Source organism: Manis pentadactyla, chromosome 8, assembly GCF_030020395.1.
Source record: "Manis pentadactyla isolate mManPen7 chromosome 8, mManPen7.hap1, whole genome shotgun sequence".
NCBI classification, from domain to species: domain Eukaryota; kingdom Metazoa; phylum Chordata; class Mammalia; order Pholidota; family Manidae; genus Manis; species Manis pentadactyla.
In genome coordinates, this window is record NC_080026.1 from 76,992,364 (window position 1) to 77,016,589 (window position 24,226).

Consider the following 24,226-nt stretch of genomic DNA (forward strand, 5'->3'; position numbering starts at 1 on the left):
ACATTTATCCATGATCTACAATTCAGATGGTGGACCTATTCAGAGATAGGATAGGTTTTGGAATGTCTGAAGCTATTATAAGGGAAATAGCTAAGCAAAGGAAGATAAGGTGTTTTGTGCTAATATGGAAGGTTTCGTGAGACTAAAAAGGCTTCGTTGATATGGCTTATATTAGATGCAAATAAGCAAAAGATAGTGGAAGCGTACAAAACGGTTTTAAATATAGTGGATTTCAGACTCCTATTTCATTAATTTTATATATACTTACTTATATATACACATATTTTCAACGGAAATTTGTACATATCTACAGACAGAAAAACTACATAAATAAAAATATGCACATATCACCAGTATTTATACTCATTATAGGTGACATGGCACACTGGTGCTTTCTGAATTTCTGAATATTATGTGGGGATTGAAACTCTTCACATGATAGTCAGGTTGTTTATCATAATCTGTCTTGCCCTATACATTATTATTCAGTTTTCAGGGCACATCTGCCATGCAGATGGTCATGTTCTCTGTCTTTTAACATTTAAACAAGTCTCAGACATATTAATTTGGTTTTCTGAAAGATATGCTAAGCATGGAATGACTTCCAGCTTGGACAGCTGCTTGAGGGTGTCACTTACTTATTTAGTTCACGGCTTTTTCCCCAAATGATTTTACACTGGATAAAAAAGTAAAGGAATAGATAAATGCAAATATAAAACTAAGTGAAAATCACAGCAAGGAAACTCAATGTTTAGAGAAGCTGCATAAGAGAAATCAGCATGTGAATATAAAAGGTGAACAGTTCTCCATTAACTGTATATCTTGTGTGCCATAGTTAATTAGGCCAACCTAAAAATTATGAACAATGCTCCATAAAAAAGAACATTTGTCCTCATCAATTTTACTTGCAATATTTCCCCACATAAGCTTTGTTTTCATGGTTTCATATAAATACAGTTGATTCTCATTTATGTATGATAATTATGTTCTATTAAGTCTCCATGAACACATGAACACCGGGCCATTTATCCAAAGGGTCACAGGGTTATTACATTGCTACAGAGAATATAGGGAGTAGGTTTCTGCAAACCTCTGGTTACAACGTTTTCATCAACCAATCAATATGTGACGTTGTTTTATATGTGTTTCTGTTTCAAGACACCTTATTTAATATATATTTTGATTCATTAACACTTAACTTACAGCCAATAGCACTATCACTCTTGCCTGTATGAAGCTTATCTAACACATTTATTCTCTCCATAAGGTACATCATTATCTTCTCGGGTTAGGAACACCAGACATCACTTCAGCACTACACTCGGAGACCATTTGATGTAGCAAAATCATCAACAAAAAGTACAAAGATGTGAAAAGTGTGACACAAAGTAGACTTCAAAAAGGACACTTGTTTACAGTATGACAGACAAAGCAAAATGGGAGAGCACTGCCATGTTTGACCTCAGTTAGAAATGTGCACAGTGGGTGACTCAAATTTTCTTCATTCTCCATCTGTGAATGACTACGAAAACTCTGCAAGTCTTGAATTTGGACTTATAAATAAATTTGAGCAAGTAGGCAGATTTGCAAATACAGAATCAGCAAATAATGAAGATCAGTTGTGCATAAAAGTAAAATAGTAATTCATTAGAAGTGCAGCTGAAAGACCCAATCAACCAGAGATTGTGAGACAGGTTTGAGTCTTAGCTCTGCCTCCGTTTAGCTCTAAGATCCCCCTTCCTTTGAAACTGTTTCCTTCCTCTGAATGTTAGAATTGGACTGAAGTACTAATGAGGAACATTTCAGATCCATGTTTTGTTTGTTTATTCAAGTACCAAATAAATGGAAATATAGGCTATGTCAATAGATTTAAGGAATCTTGCATATGCACTAAGGAAAAGATGTCACTTTTTTACAAATTTAGCAATAGATGTGGAAATATATAACCTGATTCTAAAATATACATGAAAAGTCATAGGACCAAGAACAGAAAAATCTGTATTAAAGAACTAAGTGAGAAGACTTGTGCTACTTAATTTACAGACTTCAACATAAAGCCGTAGAAATCGAGACACTAGTGTTGTAGCTTAAGAGTAAACAAATACATCAATAGAAGAATATATAATGTCCCAAACCAATCCTTGCACATAGTCACTTGATTCATACAACAATGTGGTGGGAATTTGTGGCCTTTTCAATAAATGGTGCTGCATTTATTAGATATCCACATGGAAATAAAAATTGATGTTGATTGCTACTTCACAGCACACATAAAATAAACATTAGATGGCCTTGTACACCATTGGTAAGAATGCAAATCAGTGCAGCCACTATGGAAAAGAGTGTGGAGGTTCCTTAAAAAATTAAATATAGAACTACTATATGATCCCACAATTCCGTTTTTGGGTATTTATCTGAAGAGAACAAAAACAATAACTCTAAAAGATACATGCACCCCCATTTTTATTGCAGTATTACTTATATCAGCCAAGACATGAAACAAATCTAATATAAGTCCCTATCAATGGATGAATGGATAAAGAAAATACAGTGTGTGTGTGTCTGTATACACACAAATACAAACACACATACATGCACACATACACAGCATTAAAAATAAAGGAAACCCTGCCACTTGCAACAATATGCATAGATCTTGAGGGTGTTATACTAAATGAAGCAAGTCAGACAGAGAAAGACAAATACCATATATAATCTCACTTATATCTAGAATATAAAAAAATTAATTAATTAAAAAATAAAAACCAAACTTATTGGTATGAGAACCAATTGATACTTGCTAGAAACAGGGAATGGGAGGTAGGTGAAATAGGTGATGAGGCTCAAAAGGTACAAAATTCCAGTTATAAAATAAATAAGTCCCAGGAATGTACAATATGACAACTACAGTTAAGAATACTGTGTTGTATATTTGAAAGTTTCTGAGAGAGTAGATCTTGAAAGTTCTTATCATAAGAAAAAAAAAATTGTAGTCTTGTATGATGATGGATATTAGTGTTATGGTGGTCATTTTGCAATATATACATATATTGAATCTTTATGTTGTATGCCTGAAACTATTATAATGTTATATGTCAATTATATCTCATAAGATACAGTTCTAGAAGAAAACTTAAGATAATATCTTCATGACATTATAACCAGCCAAGATTTATGAAACAAACATATAGAACAAAGAGCATGAAAAGTGTTGAAGCATTGGACTATATTAAAAATAAGAACTTCTAACTATTATCACTAAAAAGAAAGTGAAAATATAAGTAACAAAATTGGTGGAGATATTTGCAATACATATATTCAGCAAAGAAATCATATTCAGAATATATAAAAATCCTCTACAATACAATAAGAAAATGACAAGCACTTAAATAGAAAATTCACAAAATAGAGTATATGCTAATAGTCAATAAACATATAAAAGGTATAAATTTTCACTACGCATCAGAAAATTCTAATCAAATCCAAATCAACATTGTTATATACCCCACCAGGTTGACTAAAATTAATAATGTAGAAAATACCAAGTTTTGTCCAGAAGGTGGAGCAACTTCCACTGCAAAAAGAGGTAGTAAATTCACTTAATTACGTTAAAAAATGACTTGTCAAAATCTACTATTCAGAAAATATGCATAACCTGTAACTCAGCATTTCCTCTTAAAGTTCTGCTCTATATACCAAACAGGAATATGACCATATGTACACCAAAAAATTATCTAAAGGCAGTGTTAATAGCACTAAATTAGAAACAATACAAATGTCCATCAACAATAGATAACTAAATAAAGGGAGTGATGTTCATATAATTGAATATTATATGCTACTGTAAGAGTGTAGATGAATTGCTAATATAATGTTGAAAAGAAAAGCCTGATAGAAAAAGAATACATGCCATATGATTCCATCTATACTAGGGTTCAAAGTAAGAAAAACTAAAAATGGTATTAGAGAGCAGGCTCCCTTTTGTAAGGGGATTTCGTGACAGAGAGGTGGGCTTTGGAAGACAGTAATAATTCCATTCTTAATCTGGTTTGTGGTAACACTTAAGTGTTTACTTTGGAAAACTCAATCAACTATGTAGTATTTCAATAAATGTATATTTTAATATTAGCTTTTATCCTTTAAATACAAATGCTGAAATATTTACAAATTATGTGATATGATATCTAAGATGTGCTTCAAAATAATCTTAGTTAGGAGGTGGGTAATATGAATGAAACAATTTTGTCCTTTGCTAATTAATAATTGTTAGAGCTGGGTGATGGGTATTGACCATTGTATATGTTAGGAATTTTACTTAATAAAAATTTTAACAAACAATAACAGCAAAACACTATGGTGGGCAATTTTTCCTGTTTGCCCAGTATCTCTTTTCTCTTCTCTTATTTATATCAATTTAATTTGCCTTTTGATTTTCTAATGTCAATAGCAGAGGATTAAAAATAAAAATGTATGTTAAGTATCTGTATGTACTGAATATTTTATATACCTGATACGGTGGTGCTGGTGTTGGTATTTTTATTCCCATAGGCTATGAAAATAATTTTTTTCCTAGTCAGTCTAGATTTTTGCAAGCAGACTGTGGGTATAAGAAGAGTGAGTTTAAGAAACTTTTTCAAAACATACTATCTTGCTTCAGCAAGAGACAGGCAACAGAAATAGAAAATATTTGTTTTGAAATAACAGTTAATCACTAAGGTACGGCATCTCCATATCTGACATCACCCACTTATTACAAAATAAATGGAAATAAAGAAAAGGTAAAGAAAAAGTTAAAATCAATATCACCAACTTATTGAAACATATCACAACACAAACTCTACTACACAGAAGCAATTCTAAGGAATAGTGTTCCAGTAATAAATGAATAGAAAATTGGTGTCACAGCAGGGGATTCTAAGTTTGAATATTTTCTTTAAAATGCAGTCCGACTAAATTACAGAAATGAGTAAAAAAGTAAATAAAATTGGACAAGATAGTATAGACCAGTAAATAAAAACGTGATATGTTATTGCTAATAAAATTATATTAGCCTTTTTTGCATTTTGCTTCACAATGAGTTTTTAATAAATTTTGCCCAGCAACAGTTTGAAAGCCACACATAATCAAATGCAGATTTATTTCCTACCATTAGAACACTGTGAGCAATGTAAGCTATTCCATATTTAGTATATAACTTTTAAATGCTGTATCTCAAAGCCACCAACTCCCTTAATATCATGACAGAGGAAAATGAATTAAAGAAGTAACAGACAACAATGTGTAAATGAACATGTAGCAGGCATATTTATGTCAAAAACAATGGAGTATTAATGATAAACAGAGAAATGTAATGGGTATCTCTCTTCCAGTTCCACAGATAAGATTAGAGGCGGCCACTCCATCCTAACAAGTAAAAAGCTGAACAGACTGAAAAATCAACTCTTTCTAGATCCTTAAACAAAGAGAGTATATATATATATATATATATATGTGGCAAAGTGCTGACCCCAAGATTGAATAAAAACAGGCAAATACAGGGATACTTTGCTTGCCAGGGCAGAGATTGACATGCAGAAACCACCCTGGGAACCACCGAGAAGGGAAAACCCAACTTGTAACTGATGAATTGCTGGAGGCTCAGGGTGGGCCACTCTGAGAGTTAAAAACTCCAGGAGACAGTCATAGAGGGGTTCTATCAGTGAGATTTACCTCAAGGACCTCAACCAGGTTCTCCCAGCAAATGTCAGAGAAAAATCCCTTTGTGTTTCTGGCTTGCAAAGGGAAAAGGAGCCACTTTGAAGGAGCCCTGAAACACTGTGTTTTTCACTCTCCTTAACTGCCCTACTCTCAGGGGAAACTCATTACAGACCCTAATTGGATGGGGCATTATTACAGCTGAACCAACCTGGGGGAAGGGAAATATCCAACTACAGTCAGCTCAAGCCGTCAAGTCCCACCTAAGCAAAGTGAATAAAACCTAAGAGAACTTGTAAAGTTCACAGTCCAGAAACACAGGCTCACTAAAAGACTGAGGTCTAATCATACAAACATGATTAGATGGTCCACCTACCCCTCACCACCACATTATTAAAGGCCTATTTATAGCAGCTCCTTTTACTTAGCACATCATGTCCAACTATACATTCAAGGATGTTGGAAATATCAGGCCACTAATTTAAAATGACTATGATTGATATCACTTATCAATAAATGTAGATAAAGTAGACACCATGGAAGAACAGATGGGCAATATAAGCATAGGACAGAAATCCTAACAAGGGACCAAAAAGAAATGCTAGAGATCAAAAATATCATAACAGAAATTAAGAATGCTTTTGATGGGCTTATTAGTAGACTAGATTCTTCTGAAGAAAGAATCTCTGAGCTTGGGGCTACAGCAACAGGGACCTCCAAAACTGAGAACCAAAAAGAACAGATCTGGAAAGAACAGCAACAGAATATCCAGGGACTATGGGACAGCTACAAAAAGTATGACCCACAGAATAGGAATCACAAAAGGAGGAAAGGGAGAGAAAGGAAGAGAAGAAATATTTGGAAGAATAATGACTGAGAATTTTTCCACATTAATGTCAGACTCTGAAACACAGATCCAAGAAGCTCAGAGAACACTGAGGACGCATCCCATAAAACAAAAAACCAAACCAAACAAAAAAACCCTACACACTGGTAAGTAATTTTCAAACTGCAGAAAATCAAAGATAAACAAATCCTGAAAGAAGGTGGGGATCTGGGGTGGAAAGCTTACCTATAGAGGAACAAAGATAAGAATTACATTTCATTTATCCTCTGAAACCATCTGAAAAAGAAGGGAATGGAGCAAAACATTTAACATTCTAAACAAACAGAAACAAACCAACCAAGAATTCTGTACCATTCAAAATTATCCACTGAAATTAAAAGAGAAATGAAGACTTTCTCAGACAAGGAACACTTGAGAGAATTTCTTGCCGAGTAGACTGGCCTACAAGAAATATTAAAAGAATTTCTTTAGAGAGAAGGAAAATAATACAGGCAAGAAATTGGGAACTGCATTAAGAAAATGAGAGCATCGAGGAAGGAATAAGCCCAGGTAAAATAAAAACTTTTTAAAATTTTTAATGAAACTGTAACAGTATGTTCAAAATAATAACAACAATGTAGTCAATAATATAACCATATATACACATATATATACACATGTATATATGTATCTTTGTTTTGCTCCTCTTAGAATTCTCTTTATCTGTAATTTTTGATAGTTTCATCATAATGTATCTTGGAGCAGGTCATGTGGCACTGAGATAAAGGTGTGATCTTTTAGCTTTGCAAACTTGGACGCCTAAGTGTGTCCCCACGTTTGGGAAGTTCTCAGCTATTATTTCTGTGAATAAGCTTTCTGCCCATTTCCATGCCTAAAGTAGAAAATACACTTTTATGTGCTTTTCCCCTTCCCTTTATGTCCTCTTTTTTCCTCTCTTACTTGTCTCCTGCTTCCCAGAAAGAATGTGCGTAATCCCTGGAGAAGAAAGGGAACAAGTAAAATAGATTAGGGTTTAGTCTTATTTCTTTTCTTCACAAAATTTAATGTGTTGATTAAATTCTGGCACAGTATATTCAAAGAAATTCTGTGAACGGGAATGGCTCTGAAGATCCAGTGATTTTGTATTTCTTGGGTAGCTGAAGATATTTATCAAGTCCCCAGTAGCATGGACCATTTTTCTAAAAGAAAATATACTTAACCTTAAAAAGTTATCTTATTTTATCTAGAAATTGTAAGGAAAACAAGTGTAAAAAGGATCTTAACTATAAATAGAATTTCACTGTTAGCTTCATCAAAGAGTACACCCACCCTAGCAGAATGATTCTGTGAAGATGTTATAAAAGTCATGTATTAAATGGAAGTAGATGATACAGTCTCAATGGAATGTGAAAGAAGAGCACAAAACTAGAAATTGGATCAGAAAGTGAAAGTTCAAATTCGATAGATTCAGACACAATGTCTTTTCACTGTTGTGAGACAAACTGAGGTCTCAAGATATTCCACTATTACTGCCGATGTACAAATATATTTTGTGTATTTTATTTATGGATACCCCTTGGTTTTCAAATAAGTAACTAAATCTAAAGCATATTTCCAAGAGAGTGCTTACAAGAAAGGATCAGAAAAGATGACCAGAACCTATACTAAGTATTTTAAAAGCATTTTCTCTCTTAATTCCTAATACAACCTTTTAACATTATCCTTCATTATTACACTCATTTGATAGTTAAGGAATCATAGGTTAAGAGCTTTGCCTGATGCCTTAATTCTAATACTTAGTAGATAAGAACTCTAACACAGATTCTCCGACTTCAAAGTATGAATTCCCAAACACTGTAAAATATACTATTTCAGAAATTTCTAGTTTGCTATTAATAAACTGAGAAAAGGGAAAATGAAAGAGGAAATAAATATAACATGGTATATAACAGATTTCTAGATACACAGATAATCTGGAATGATGTAATCTGGAGGATATATTCTATCAAAGTTAAATTATCTTTGGCCCTAAGGAAAACTACTTTTGCAACATTTTACAGAAAGATGAAGGAAGTCAACTCAGCTAGTGCCTACATTTTAGAAAACTCATATTAAATAATCACTGCTATTGAAAACAGGTTGGTTCTCAGCAAGCAAATTATTTCATAAATTCTTAAATTCACCATTTCCTTATGCTAACCTTTTCATTTGTAATCAAATCTTTGTTTTTAGTTTATTGCATGATGTCATGAAAGCATTCAATAAATGCTCAAGGGGCAAACAGAAGAAGGATGAAACTGTATCAAAACACCACAATATTGGCTGAAATTCCATTTCCATCAATAGTTTTTCAACAAATCAATGTTTCATAAATCACTAATAAAAATATTGGGTGAAATTTGATGAGAAGTAGGATACTTACAAAACCTTAAAGCCATTCCCTCACAAAATAGTTTTCATGACTTATTAATTATTAAATACAAAATAATTAGTAAATGTAGTAGAAAAACCTGGCAGAAACAGCCAAAGAGATAAAAGTTAGCATTACTAGTAATGGGACACACTGATATTGTGTGTCTCTTTTATAATATATTATAAAGGACACAGTATCATTTCTGTGGTATTCCTGAACAAAATCTATAATTATGAGGAAATATCAGGTAAATCCAAATTGAGAAATATTCTATAAACTGTCCCACTCCTGAAAATTATTAAGGTCTTTAAAGTCAAGGAAATACTAAAGAACTAAGATTGGGACTAGAAAGCCATAGCAACTAAATACAATGTGTGATACTAGATTGAAACTTTGACCTATAAAGAACTTGATTGGAAAAAATTGGCAAAATTTTATGGGGTCTGAACAGTAATACTAATATTGTATTAATGTAATTTCCTGATTTTGATGGTTATATAGTTATAGAGAAAAGTGTACTTGTAGCTAGGAAATGCATGATGAAGTGTTAAGAATTTAAGGAGTTTCATATGTACAATTTACTCTTCATTGGCATAAAACTATATATCTATATATGATATATAATATATATTACATATATGACTATATGATATACATACACATAAGCAGTATATAATGTCCATATGTGATGCTACAATTGTCACCATCCTACAAACTACTTTCTATTCTATAGTTATTACATTATTGATAAGTAAGATATTTTACAATGCCTTCTCATGATGCATTTAAGGGAGTTTCCAAGGTTATTAATCTCACAAAGTTTGGACAGAGTGGAAAAAATATTTGTTGGTTTTACTTTGAAAAAATATATAAGAAAAGTGGCCATCTGTGAATAGAATGAAGTGTAAAAATATTTACTAGTCTCAGTGTTACATGGGATTTAGTCTGTTTCATATTGTTTGATTATTCTATACAATTTTTTCCTTAATTTAAGAAATATGAGTACTAGCAGCATATATCAGATTGGATATGATGTATACAATTATCCTTAAAAAGTTTAAAAGTGAAAATAGGGTGTAATAAAACATTTTAGCAAAAAAGAAGTGTTTCATAGTGAAAATACACAGGTATATTTTATGTTGAGACTTAAGTTTTGGCAAGTGTGACTGGTCGAAGTGGTGGCAGCTAGTTATGATTAGGAAGCTCATTGTCATCACTGTTCGTACTATTCAATGAGTGCTTAGAATGTATGTAGGGCCATAGGTTTCATTTTATATTTTAAATATCCTTTAATCTTCAATAGCTACTAAATACAATATTATTTTTTTCCATTGAGGAAACTAAGTCTAGTAGAGATTTAATAAATTTTCTGTGATTTTTTAGGAATCACAGAAGGAAGTGGTCTCCCTGAAATCAGAATCTAGGTCATGGTGATCCCAAAGGCCGCATTCTTTTCTTATAACACTCCTTCTGGCACATAATTATTGTACTGAATCATGAAGTGAAACTTTTTTCAGGTTAGTATTATTTACATTAAGGGTCTCATTTATTCCTTTCTCTTTCATAAAACCTTACTTTAAGACATGTGCCGGGAGCCATGCTACTCAAGCTGTGTAGTGCAGCTCAGGCTGGAGGAAGACCCCCACAAAGCAGGGGCCTTCGCAGCTGGCTCCCCCTATTACTCACCTTGATTTGGTTTTTCTCCATTATACTATTGGCTTTGCTTTTTGCTTGCATTTTTGCCAAAGACTAAGCTAACCTTTGATAAGCAGCATGGAAAGGAAGAGAACATAAACTTCCCAGAAGCTTTTCAGGACAGTGCTCCTGAAGAATAGAACAGGCAAGTGCCAGACGGCCATCTTGGCATGGAATACCAAAACCTGCAGGTAGCTAGTCAAACATTGACCACCCCATCTCCACCTAAGTGGGAATGCCCCCATTTTTATTACAAAGCTAGTGAAACTAGTGATGGAGAGTCTTATAGAAATAGAGATATGAGAGATTACTGAATAGAATAACCTTGTTTGACACTTAATCCGTCTTCTCATGTTTTCTTCTATTTGCTACTTCTACAACTTTTCTTCCTCCTTCCTAATTACAGCCATTTACTAAAATTCGTGCCTTATATGTGAAATTACCAAATACAATAATTTCCCAAGAAGTAAAGATACCTCAAGACAAGTGCTGGGCCTGGAAGCCATGGAGCATAAATCTGCAAAGAAGTGAAAAGCTAACCTTTCCAAAGAACATTACTTCTCTCTCACTTACCAGCTTTACATTTCCCTGTATGGCCCCGGAAGATGGCTGGTTAGCCAGAGACGGGTAAGATTCCTCAAGGGAGGAACAACCTAAGACAGGCACAGTCGCAGGGGGCCATCAGGTGAGAAATTGGGAGCCAACAGAGGTGAAGCTTAGAACCTCACCTCCCCAGTGTTGAGAGAAATTGTTTGCACCCATGGATGTTTTGTCGCCCTTGTCTGGCTTGGATTAATACCTATCTATAGGCACAGATCTGATCATCTACACTTGCCTTCTTATACAGCACTAAATTATGCTTTCTATCTTTATCTTGCATCTACCTACTATTTCAGCATTTTATTAAAAAAATAAGGGGGAAATGTAGGAATTCATATATAAAGTATAAAAATCATATGAATAATCATATCTGACTTGATTGTTTATAGTTCATGATTCATGGTCAAAACAGAAACAGTTTCTATGATATGAATGCCCTTGCATTGTTCACCATGTAAAAACTTGTCTAGTTCCTGCAGTAGTGGAGTCATGGAGACCTGCGTATTATATGTCAGGGAGATTTTGGTATCCACACAGAAGAAAGAGAAATGTAGATAAGAAGGGGAAATTTAGTTTGCTGCTTACTGTGCCCTATAAAGGGGTGTATAATGAAGATATGAGTTTATGATTTTAGATTGATTATAAATTTATTAAAGCCTCTAAGAATATTTTTTGGGGAAAAAGTCATAGCTATCTGTGGCAGTAGGTGACCTGTATTTCACTCTGAGCTGATAGACTCCATAGTCACTGCTACATACTGCATGCTCCTATGGTCACATGCACTACTTAGAAACTGCGTTACATAGAAATGTAAAACATAAAAGAGTACATGTTGCTAGGAAAAGTTTCAGTCAAGGAACAGAAAACGATCACCTGTCTTAACACTTGACCAACCATGAATAGATTAGAAAGAAGAAGAAAGGAAAAAGCTTGCCTATACCTATTAATCAACTGCCTATACCAATTAATCAACATAACAATAAAAAATAATCATATCCTTGTGCAAAATGGTATAAATAAAGCTGTCATCAGCCCTTTGTTGAGAGACCACCCCCATCTGACTCCGTGTCCTGTCTCTCCGTGCTCCGACTTCGTCTCATCCTTTTGGGCTTCACACCCCCCCGCTGGAGCTGGACTCTGGCAGACATGGACAAGAAATAATAAATTTTCAAAATTGCATGTAATTTTTTTACATATCTAAGCTCTATCATTCTCTTGCCTGGTGCATTTGCAGATATTGTGATCAAGCACTCAGACCTGGAGTGAGTCTGCCTTGGTTTCTGGCTTAGTTCTGCCACTTAGTAACAGTGAGATCTTGGGCAAATTAAATGCTTCTCTGTTTTTACACTTTCTTATCTGTAAAATGAAAACAAGGTACACAAAATTTGAGTCTGTGTGTAAGCACGAATAAGTTTTAAATGAGATGTTGCATGGGAAACACTTAGCATTAATAAACATATTTAAATGATAATTGTTAGATTTAATCTACTTATCTTTGTAATGCAATCTGTTGTTATTGCATTCAACTTCAGGAGATATGCCACTAAATTGACAGGAAGACCTATGTGGATATCATACTATGAATATATTTTGGATAAGAAGAAATTTAAAATTGATCTGGTGTGAAGTCAGTTCTTAATAAATATGCCTAATGATAAAAGGAATGAAAAAATACTAAAATTATTATAAATCTAAAGTTCACAGACATTCAAGCTGACATAATTTATGATATGCTTGTAATGACAATACTTATGAAACAACTTGATTGTTTCTCAACCCCAAGGTTATCTCAGCTTCCAACCTCACCTCCCTAAACTGTAAAAGGTATTTTAAATTTAGATTTATGGAGCATCCTTTGAAGTTTCCTATTATTAATAACTTAGGGAATTTGATCAAAGACAGATTTATAAAATTGACTGTGATGCTCTTGGGTATCATAAAGCTTTGCATGTAGGAATATCCTGTAAAGAAAAAAAGGACATTTGGTCAAAGGGGAATCATAGTAATGTTATTTAATCAAAATGACTTTAGTTTTTCTGGGATATGAAAAGTAGGGTAGAGATTCTCAAGCAGTATAATAGTCATATCTGAATAAATACAAAATTTCCCCTGAGAGTTATCTAAAAAGGGCTATAATTCACATAAATACATAATTCCCCTCTGGAGTTATACAGAAAGAATTATAATTCACATAGCTCATATTTACTGAGTTAAAAGTAAAAAAGAAAAGTGGGTTACTTTTGTTTTTGTTACTATTGTGTTAACCTATATAATTTATCACAATAACCTGGAAAGCTTTTATTCTTTCTTAAGAAAAAATTTACCATGTATGAGCTTCTTTTCAAATTTCACTCAAAATGAACTCTTAACTTTCAATTTCATTCTTATTTCAGGAAAAATCAAAGTGAAAATGTATGTTAAAAATACTTCCCTGTTTCATCTAAAAATAAAACAAAATGAACACAACAGCAGTAGACACATAGACACTGAGAGGTGACTGGTGGTTACTGTCAGGGAGAGGCTAAGGTGGGTAGGTCAGGAGAGTGAGGCGGATAAAGGGGAGCAAAAATTCCCAATCATAATATAAGTTGGTCACAGGGATGATAGTACAGCATGGAGAACATAGCCAGTGATTCTGTAACATCTTCCTACGTCGATAGATAGTAACTGCAGTAGTGGGGGTAAAGGTTTAATAGTATGTGTAACTGTTGAAACACTATGTTATATACCTGAAACCAATATAAGATTGTATATCAACTATACTTCAATTTAAAAAAAGAGAGAAAACATACTTTCCTGTTTTATGATAGTTCCATTCATAATTCATAAGTCTATTTATAGAACTATTACAATGTACCAGACACTGTTCTTCTCAATGAACAAAACAAGGCACCAGCTCTCAGCAATTCAGTTCTCAGGGGGCAGATACACAATAAAGAAATAAATACATATATAATATCAGGTTTAAATAAGTAGAAAAAAGATAACTCATTTCAGCCTCCCTTTAAATAGTTACAAAGTAGATAAGATGTTATATACTAAATGCTATACTTATTTCTTTTCTGTTTTAAAATTTATTATATGTAATCCTTAAACTGTATGAAGTAGATGTTCTAATATTCTTATTCCCATTTTTTAGGTGAAGAAATGGAATCATGGAGAAAAGCTAACTTTTTTTTTTTTTTTACACACAACTAACAAATGGTAAACCACCTCTAGCATCTGTTGGACATTTAGGCTGTCTGTAGGTTTATACGATTATGGAAAAATCTTCAATTAATCTTCTTGTACTTGTTTTTTGGTGGACATATGTACTGACTTGTTAAGAGTATACATACAAAAGCCAAATTGCTGAGTCAGAGAGTATAACTGCTTGTTCATCTTTGGAAGACACTTCAAACGGATCTCCAAAGTAAGGGTGCCTATTTACTTATCCATCCAGAGTGTGAAATTTGTGCTTACTCTATATCTTTTCCAAGGCACAGGATTTGTCTTCCCAAATGATGTTGGTTCATGATGTCTTAAAGACCATTAGAGGAAACCTTCTGTAAGCCACTGTCACCTCCTGTCCCTGCTTCCACTTTTGTTTTCTACAGCCTGTTCTTAAAAAAATAATAATAATTTAAAATAAATAGATGTAATTGAGACTTCACTTTGGGAGGTGCTATGATCAAGGAATCACTTATTACAATTCATTGTTTGTTGCTTGCTTATTAAAAATATTTCTTTTTAAAAGAATGTGACCTTGTCTCCAACAAACTTACTAAGCTCATTTTTAATTATAATAATTTTGATGTAAATATTTTTGAGTTTCTACTTTTACAATAATGCCATTTGTGAATAATGAGAGCTTTATATATCATTTTATAAATGCATGGGAAATTTCTAGTTTGTTTCTGTTTTCTTTAATTGATTTTAAGCTCAATTGCACTGTGATTAAAAAATACATCATGTTTCATTTTAGTAATTAAGAGTATGTTGACACTCCTTTATAGTCTAACATTTGATAAATTCTTACAAATGTTCCATGTGTTAAAAAGAATGAGTTCTGCAGTTGGGTATAGCATTCCTTCTGTAAGAACATACTAGGTCAATTTTGATCATTCCATTATTCCAATCTTCTTTTTCCTATACTGTTATTTTTTTCTCTACCTATCTCTCAGTTACTGAGAGTGGTTTTACATTAATGTCTATTTTTGCTCCCATAATAAATTATTATAAATTCAGTGGCTTAAACTAGAATCCATTCATTATCTCACACTTAGATCAGTCACAAATCAGAGGCAGGTCTTACTCAGTGAAAATCAAGGTGTCACCAGGGCTGGGTCCCTTTCTGGAGAATCTGAGAATGAATTCATTTCCAAGCTCATTCAAGTTACTGACTGAATTTATTGCTTTTGATACTGTTGGGCTGAGGTCCCTAATTCCCTGGAAGCTTTCAGCTGCTGTCCTTCTCAGCTCTCAAGAAGTGCTTGCGTTCCTTGGTTCATGGCTCCGTTTATCTTCAAAGACAGCAACGATGGGTTGAGTCCTTCTCACTGTTTGATTCTCTTCATTCTTCCCTTCAGTTTCATATTTCCTACTTCCTCTTCCCTTGACTTTAACTTACTCCAGGCAGAGAAAGTTTTCTCCTTTTAAGGTTTAACGTGATTAGATTGGGCCCACAAGAAAAAGCCAGGATAATCTATTGATTAACTTCCATAATCTTAATCATGTCTGCAAAGATTATTTCATCAGAGATTAGGACATGGACGGTATCAGGTCTTTGGGGGACGATTATTCTACCTACCACAGGTTTTAGAATATCCCTCTATAATAATGGAGTTTTCTATTTCCCTTTAATTCTTTGAATAGTTTATTATTTCTGAGGCCATGTTATTAATGCAATTAAATTCATAATTGCTATAACTTTCTGGTAAATTGAATCTCTATCATTATGGCAAACTCCTTTTTACCCTACCAATATTTTTTGCCATAAAGTCTATTCTGTCTGATAATAGCACAGCTACAACAGCTTTTGTATGTAAAATGACTGCATATATATTTAAAATTTCTAAATTCTTAGATTTAATTGTTTTGTGTCAACTGCCTACATTTTTTAATCTAATATGAAACCTTTCATCTTCCAATTTGAGCATTTCCCCATTTTAATGCTCAAAAATTTTTGTTCATAGGGAAACAGGATACCCAAAGCAATGATAGAGAAAAATGTTGAAGTTAGTTAAGCAGGAGGGAAGAGTGTTTTAATTTCGTTGTGTTTTATGTGTTGTCTTGTAATTGCACAAAACAATAGATATTTAAATATTTTTAATGGGGAAAGAAATTTTATTTTTGACAGCTCATAGTCAACAATTCTCACAAATTACCTTCTCACAGTTTTGATCACAGAACTGAATGGTTATAATTGGCATGGTAATACTTTGTGGGAAGTGGCCGCTGTTGGAAGTAATAGAAAGTATTCATTTTCAAAAAGCAGTCTTTTAATGCTATTCCTGGTACCAGATTGGTTTTTGGTGTATCCCAGTAGAACACGGTCTTTTACAGGTGTCGTTTTAGATAAAGAGATTTGCTTTTAAATCTCATGTTTACCAAATCCACTTAACTATGGATAATACTCAAATTCTCTAACCTGAATTTCTTTTCTGTAAAATGTAGGTAGTAATATGAGCCTGTGAGTCTACTATTGTAAGGGTCAAATATGAATATGTTTACACATCTGGAATAAAGTAAATGCTCAATAAACATCAAGCATCCACTATTATTATTGTCCACAATTTTCATTCACCATCTAGGATCTTTGGATAAAAATGGGAAGTTCACAGTATGATCGTAGGTAAAACATTTTTTTTCTACCCCATTAGCTGGCATAGCAGCAGACCTACTGACAGTCACTGATTAAAGAAAGTACATGAAGGAAGATCTCTTTCTTGGTCTTCTTCAATTACAACTTTAAGAGTAGTAACGTTGCAAGTGCACCTGTCCTCCCTCTCCTGAATTATTGGAGATGGAGGAAGTGGGTATAAAGACCAGGCAAACACAAGTAGCTGATGTTTACCTCCAACTTTGAGCCACAGATTTATTTCAGGATCTCTAGCATTCAGTTCCTCCCCTCAAGGACTCCTGAAGGTGGTATCCTATATGTGCATTTTGGTGGGTCTACTCAGTTGTGGAAAAGCTCCTCTCCAAGTCTCTCTGTGCAGATTTCCTCAGAGCCTTAGACTTCACCTGCCAGTTCCAGCAACCACTTACGTTAGGAGTAGAGTTGAGAATGGAAGGGAATAACTGCCAGTCTCAGAATTTTTCAGTTTGATTATTTACTGACTAATTTTAAGTGATTATGAAATGCGTCAAACTAATGTTAAATTTAATGTGAAATTTGATATGTGGTACCATGATATGAATATACTCATGTCTTTTATCCCTTAAATTGATCCCTTCATTATCTCCTAACTGCTCTATCTCTGCTTCCCTTTCAGTCAAGTATTATTCTTTCTTTCCTTTCAAAACTCTTCCTAATTTAACAAAATATGATTAAAACTTTTACTAATTTACTGAACTAGGGCTTGACATTTTTTAATTCAGTGCACTTTCCTTTAGTGACAATATTCTATTATTCTCTTGTTCCTCCTCTGGTTTGTCATTCTGTTGAATTTTCTGTGTGATTTGTCTTCTTACTTTCCAAATTATCTGGGGACACTGGTCATTAACCCTCATTAGTGTATAGATTCCGGTGAGAATCTGATGAAAGCTACAACTTATTTTTCTGGAAACTGCACAAATATAGCACATATGCAGCTACTATCTGACAGATGATTTATGTATTTTTCTCAATATCTACTACAAATGTTATTCCTACAATATAAAGACCCAAAATAAAACAAAACATCTTACTTATGCAATAGGTCTTAGTTTACATTTACTTAGTTATGATTCACAAATCTTTATCTCTACCTGGACCTTTCAAGATCAAAGAACATTCCATGCTGGGTTGCCACAGCTGAATACCTCACAGATATTAGAAATCATCAAATTCTCCCCAGACTGCAAATCTTCTCCAAAGTGCTCATCTCTAATATATTTTCTCAGTAAGATTTAAGGCTATATCCTGAGGCAGAAGATCAAAGTTGATCCAAACAATGCATAGAATGTCAATATCTTGTTTTCCCTTACCCTCTGCAACCACTCATCCTTTCCTATTTAGTTATCCACTGAATTATCCTTCCTAAATACACTCTTTCTTTGGCCATTTTAATTCAATTCAAGACTTTGTTCTTGCATCTCTTTTCAGCTCACCTTTTCCAAGAATTCTCATACCAGCTGTGGGAATGAAGTCTTAAAGTGGCAAAACTGAATGCACTTCTGTTGCCTTAAGCCACTCACTGGTTTCTTATTGCCTGCCACTCCTCTTATAAGTGACGGTGCCTTTCAGGATCCATCCCCTACTTTACTCTTCAGTTTCACCTCCCTCTGCTTTGTCCTTTCTTATTTTAAGCTTGTTATACAGCATTCCTTATAATTAAGGTAGTGGCAATTAAAGAAAATAAGGTCTACTAAATTAAATAAAAATTAAGTGATAATAGAAACTGTTGATCAAATAAATTCAAAATGCTATTGGTAGACAAGTGTACATATTTCTGATTAGTCTAAGGTTACAACATAAATATTGCTATAATACAATGGCATCAAATTTTATTTAACATATTTTTGTTTATGGAATATTAGATTGTCATTTTTAGAGGTCAAAAATAGATGAACATTGGCAATTTTATTGAGTTCAACTTTTTAATTACTTCTGAACAATATCTAACTCAATTAGAAACTTGGAAAAATACAATTCAGAAGCTATATATATATATTCTAAAGTAAATGTATCAAGTCTGATACATATTCTCTACAGCTATTTGATATCTTAACATATCTCAAGTGGAGAGGTAATAGGGGTGCAGCAGATGTTTTCAGCAAAGAGCCATATTTTACATATTTCCCACTTTGTAAGTCTTATCGACTCTGTTGAAACTTTCAACTCTACTGCAGCATAACAACAATACATGATGAATGGACATGGCCGTGTTGCAAACACATTCTATTTACAGACACTGAGATTTCATGTTGTATGAAAACAGGCAGGGGAAGGCCAAATTTTACTTGTGGAACATAGTTTACCTAAAAATGTATATCTCAAAAGGCTACCCTACCATTATTTAACACTGATCAGGAGTGAAAAAGCAGATCTTTTGAACTTAAAGTCTCTACTTTAACAAAATATTTTACATTAAAACACAATCCTTAGGAATTTGTATATCCATTAGGCAAAATATCGCCTCTTATGAAAGTTCCAAAAATCATAAAAATTTTAAAAATCATATAATTCTAGAACTCTAACTCAACCACTGTTGTTCCAATATGATGCAATTCACTACACATACAACTATTTATATTTTAAGAGTAATATCCAAAGCAAAGTTGTTACTAAGTTTTAAATTTATTGAAAGTTAGGCCCTTGCCCCTGTGGTATTTATTGGAATAAAAAATTGTAAATCAAAGATTTATTGCAATTCTGTAAGCAATTATTTAAGAAACCATAAAAGACTAAATAATTAAAAGACATGTTTCAAGAAATGAATACAGGACTAAATCATTAAAATAAATATGGTAAGAAAACAATAAACTAAGAGAATACACTTTACTTAGTATTATAATTTTTTTAAACTACATAGCGTCTATTTTTGATATTTGATCCTAAGTAAATAACCTAAAATAAAGTCATAAAATAATAAAGCACAGTTAGTCTAAACGACATATAGAATAGTGAAATATGAAGGAAGATACATTTTCTAGAAAACATAGGCAATATCTGAACTAAGTCTTTTTCTTTCTGAAGCTAAAGCAAGAAATAATTAGATTACAAATAAAAGGATAGAAAATATCACTCCAATAAAGCATACCCTATACAATACAATGAAATTGTGTACTACTTTTAAACTATTAAGAATTATAAAACATATTGCAGTAAGCATATTTTTCAAAGTAAAAGAAAATGTAAAGCTATATAAACTATAGATTATAGATACAAATTAACTCAAAATTTGAACTCTCCCTCTTTCCCTCTCCTCCTCTTTCCATCAGTCCTCCCTCCTTTCACTCCTCCCTCCCTTCCTTCCTTCCTTCCTGATTGAAAATCAACTACCTGTCAAGAGAAATGCAAGGACACATTCTTCCAGAAAGTACCAACAAATTATGTCCAATAAATCACATCACATCATAGCAGCAAAGTATATTAAAAGTGATATTCAACGTGATAAAAGGAACAAATTAATATTGACTAAAAAACTGCCCCATCTGTGGAGAGATCATTAAAGACAAGGACAACAATAACCTCCAAATTACCTTGATGTTAATTTTTCCAGGCCAAAGAAAACATTATGTCTGCCTTGGCTTCCCCTTGTTTACTTTTATTATAGCGAAAGGAAATTTTGGGGATGTGATGTATGTGTTATTAAAGAAAATATTTATCCTCCAAAAACTGCTTAAGGGAATGATCAGCAACAATTATACTGTGCAATTTGTTCTTCAAACCAACCAGACTAATTACTTAATGAGATAGTTGTCCTAAATTAATTGAGAGTCTCTAATTACCCAGACAGAGATAAGCCCTGGCAATGTCTTTTATCTTCATCACAAACTAGGAATTACAAACCCTGTTATAATCCTCACCCAGCATTTAGATATAGGCATTAATGTTTTGGTGAATTCTTGAAACACTTAATAGAAGCACATGTCTACAAAGAATGTAAGAGAATGACATTCAATGCATTTATAAAAATACTGGCTGTGATATGATATAATGCCATAATTATAAATCCTGATATTTATTTTTAAAATCATTTACATAGAAGTGGTTAGCATAACAGGATATCTATTAATAAGCAGTGAAGAGATGATTGAACCAAGAACTTGGGTTTTATTCTCAGCTTCATAGATAGTTTATTGTGCAACATAGTTGATTCATGCTCCAAGTCTCAGTTTTCTCATAGTGACTAAGTATAGTGACTGATCAGGACTTTAATTTTGGAAACTTATTTTATAAATCTGTGATAATGACTTCATACTTACCTTTGGATTTAAGGAAGTGTAAAATATTTTGACACCAATGATCTATTAAATCCTGAATGATTTTTTAAAAAAATATTTAGATTCTTCTTCTAGTCTTAACTGCATTAACTGCATGTCTTATGCTTAAAGGAGAAATAGTATGGAGAATATCTTGCAATCTTGCACAGAGTAAAATACATTTCGCTTTATTTTACAGGCAGCATTGTACTTGAAGAAGACAGGATGATATACATATATATTCCTATCAAATAAATGATGAGACAAATAGCTAAATTTCACTTTTTTCTTGTGATTATATTTTATGGTTTAAGTATCATTTTTATTATTTTTGAGAAAATAGATACAGAGCAAAATAGAACAAAATCAAAGGGGTACATATGCTCATCAATTTTACACATTCTATACAACCAAACCATAGAGATATGGCCAAAGTATCTGTGGGATAGGATTGCCTCAGTTGACTATAGGGAAATGAGAGAAAACCAAAAGAAATCTGGGCTGCTCCATATAATGTTTAAGATAAAATGTTTAACTTTTCTATAAATTTTACACTGTAATTGACATTGATATTTATGCTATAGGAGTTTAGAGTTTAGAGAAACTGAAGACAAATGTGAAAAGTCAGGGAGGAATACAGAAATAGGAAATGGAAACCGGTTTTGAGTTAAACCTTAAAAAATGAAAACAAATTGGAGACTTTCAAGGTAAGGAGGGTCCCATTCTAAGAAAATAAACATTGCGAGCAAAGCCCCAGAAATGGAAATATTTGTGAGACGAGGAAATTAATCTGAACAGAGCGAGGAGTTTTCAGAGAGAATTTAAAGTTAAGAATACATTGACAAAAAGTCAGATTATAGAAGGCCCTGAAAGTCAGCCAAGGGTGATGACACTTTTCCTAACAATAATGAAAAATTATGAAATTTTTGAATAGGACAGTGACATGATTAAAATACTTTTTGAAAAGGTTATTTTTCAGCAAGGAGCTGAAAAGATAAGAAGGGTAGTGGAAGTAGAAAAGTCACATAGGATACTTTGAAATTCAGATTGATCATTGTGCATTTCTTTACAAAATATGAACTAAAGAGATATGAATCCAGGAAGAGTTAAATATAGTACAGAATGGATTTCACAATTAGATCTGTTGCTTAAGAGACTTCACCTATCAGTTTATACCCAAATGAATTTAGCATTCAAAGAAACAAAGCTAAATCTCATCCAAAGAGGATGTTTCAGTTGCTAAAACAATTATCATGCAACATGATTAATTAGCATCTGTTTTTCTTTTTTTTTTTTCAGTAGAAACCTCTAAAATAAAGGTAGCTCAACAAAGTTAAGCCTTGACTGACAGTAACCAGTTCTATTAAATTTAAAAGAGAAATTTTTTTAAATAATAAAATCTGAGAAGTCTCAGATTATGAGAAACATTGTTTCTTCAGACTTTTTATGAATAGAAGAATGCTGAGATAATAAGATGCATTTTAAATCATTTTGAAAAGCAAATATATAAAGGTTAAAGGCCCAATGCTGTGTTTCACATTCAAATTACATTGATTTCACATGATAAAGCAGGTATGTATTTTTTAAGATAAAAAAAGCTTATTGTGGATATAACTGATCTTCTGAAATACGGATTATTAAAAATGTGGTTCGTTTTTTTGTGTGTCTAAGGTATGCATAATAGGTGATGACAGAGACACATTAGAAATACTTCCTAACTTATTGGAATAACAAAATATTAATACAGTAAGCACTGTTTAAAAAAATAACACAAACAGGGTTTTGGCTTATGCATTTTGACTCCCAGGGAAAATGAAATAAAGCAAACCCACAAATTGCAAAACAGGATGTTCTAATAAAAGCAATAATAGCCCTTTAAATTTCTTGTTAGAATTTGACCAGCATTTTCTTTTAAAAATTTAGTTTTTAATTTATATTTAGATATTTTGAATACCCCCGAACTTGATCTTACAATTGAGAAAATAACTTTAAATGAATAGAATCTCGAATAGATACTTTCTTCCAGCATTTAATTATGCTACCACCACATATAGCTCAGAGATTTAAATAAATTGAGTTCAACACCTCTTAACGAGAATAAACAACTCCTGTTGAGCCTCAGTAAGCATATATTTAAATTCAATCATTAATTTGTCCAAGATAACAAAACATACCAACAATTTGGTCATTATTATAGATAAGCCAAAGTTTTCCTGAAGCAAAGTGAATTCCTGAAATCATACTGGAAGTCACCCAGAACTTCTTCTAAAGCTCTGCTCCTTGACATGTTTTCTTGATATTTCTAAAGAGTTAAGCCAGTTATTGTTAGGGAATCATTTCAAAGCATCGATAGTTTAGACTGAGTTACATGCATCAATAAAAAACACCCAAAGAGAATAGAAAGACACTGACCTCATTCACTGTGGCATAGTAACTCTCGTGCCTGAATGAGGGTGAGTTGTCATTCCTGTCTCTCACCACGATCCGGACTTCATGGTAGATAACAGTGCCCACCTTTTTGTTGATGCACTGGACTTGCACCACGATGGAGTGTATGTTCATTGGTGGCTAAAATACAGAAATTACATCTTAAAAAAAAAAATTGAAACTGAAGCTTTTCATTACTGTCAAAGCACTGGTTTGTTTCTTAAAATTTTTCTCATGCATGTTTATTTTTAAATGAGAATAGTTTACAAAAACATGGTCTGTTGTGCTGTTTCAAGGATAAGAGAAGGCAACCATGATTACTTAATTGTTGACCGTTGTTCCTCAAAATTTAGGGTCTCAGGGAGCATTGTGTTTACAATTAGAGGAGTGGTTATAAATATGGTCCTGAAATTAATTCTGAGATTGATGGAATGAAGCACCTTTTGCCCTCTGAAGCAAGG

At 33.0% G+C, this 24,226-nt stretch overlaps 1 protein-coding gene across 3 annotated transcripts in view; it reads right to left on the reverse strand.

Annotated features, from left to right (window-relative positions):
* Nucleotides 1–24,226, reverse strand: part of PCDH15 (protocadherin related 15) — a 761,207-nt gene that overhangs the window by 473,664 nt on the left and 263,317 nt on the right. For all 3 annotated transcript variants that reach the window (XM_057505880.1, XM_057505879.1, XM_036928766.2), the window contains one exon: nucleotides 23,751–23,906. In XM_057505880.1, the coding sequence (XP_057361863.1) occupies nucleotides 23,751–23,906 (156 nt within the window). The remainder of the gene's footprint in view (nucleotides 1–23,750; nucleotides 23,907–24,226) is intronic.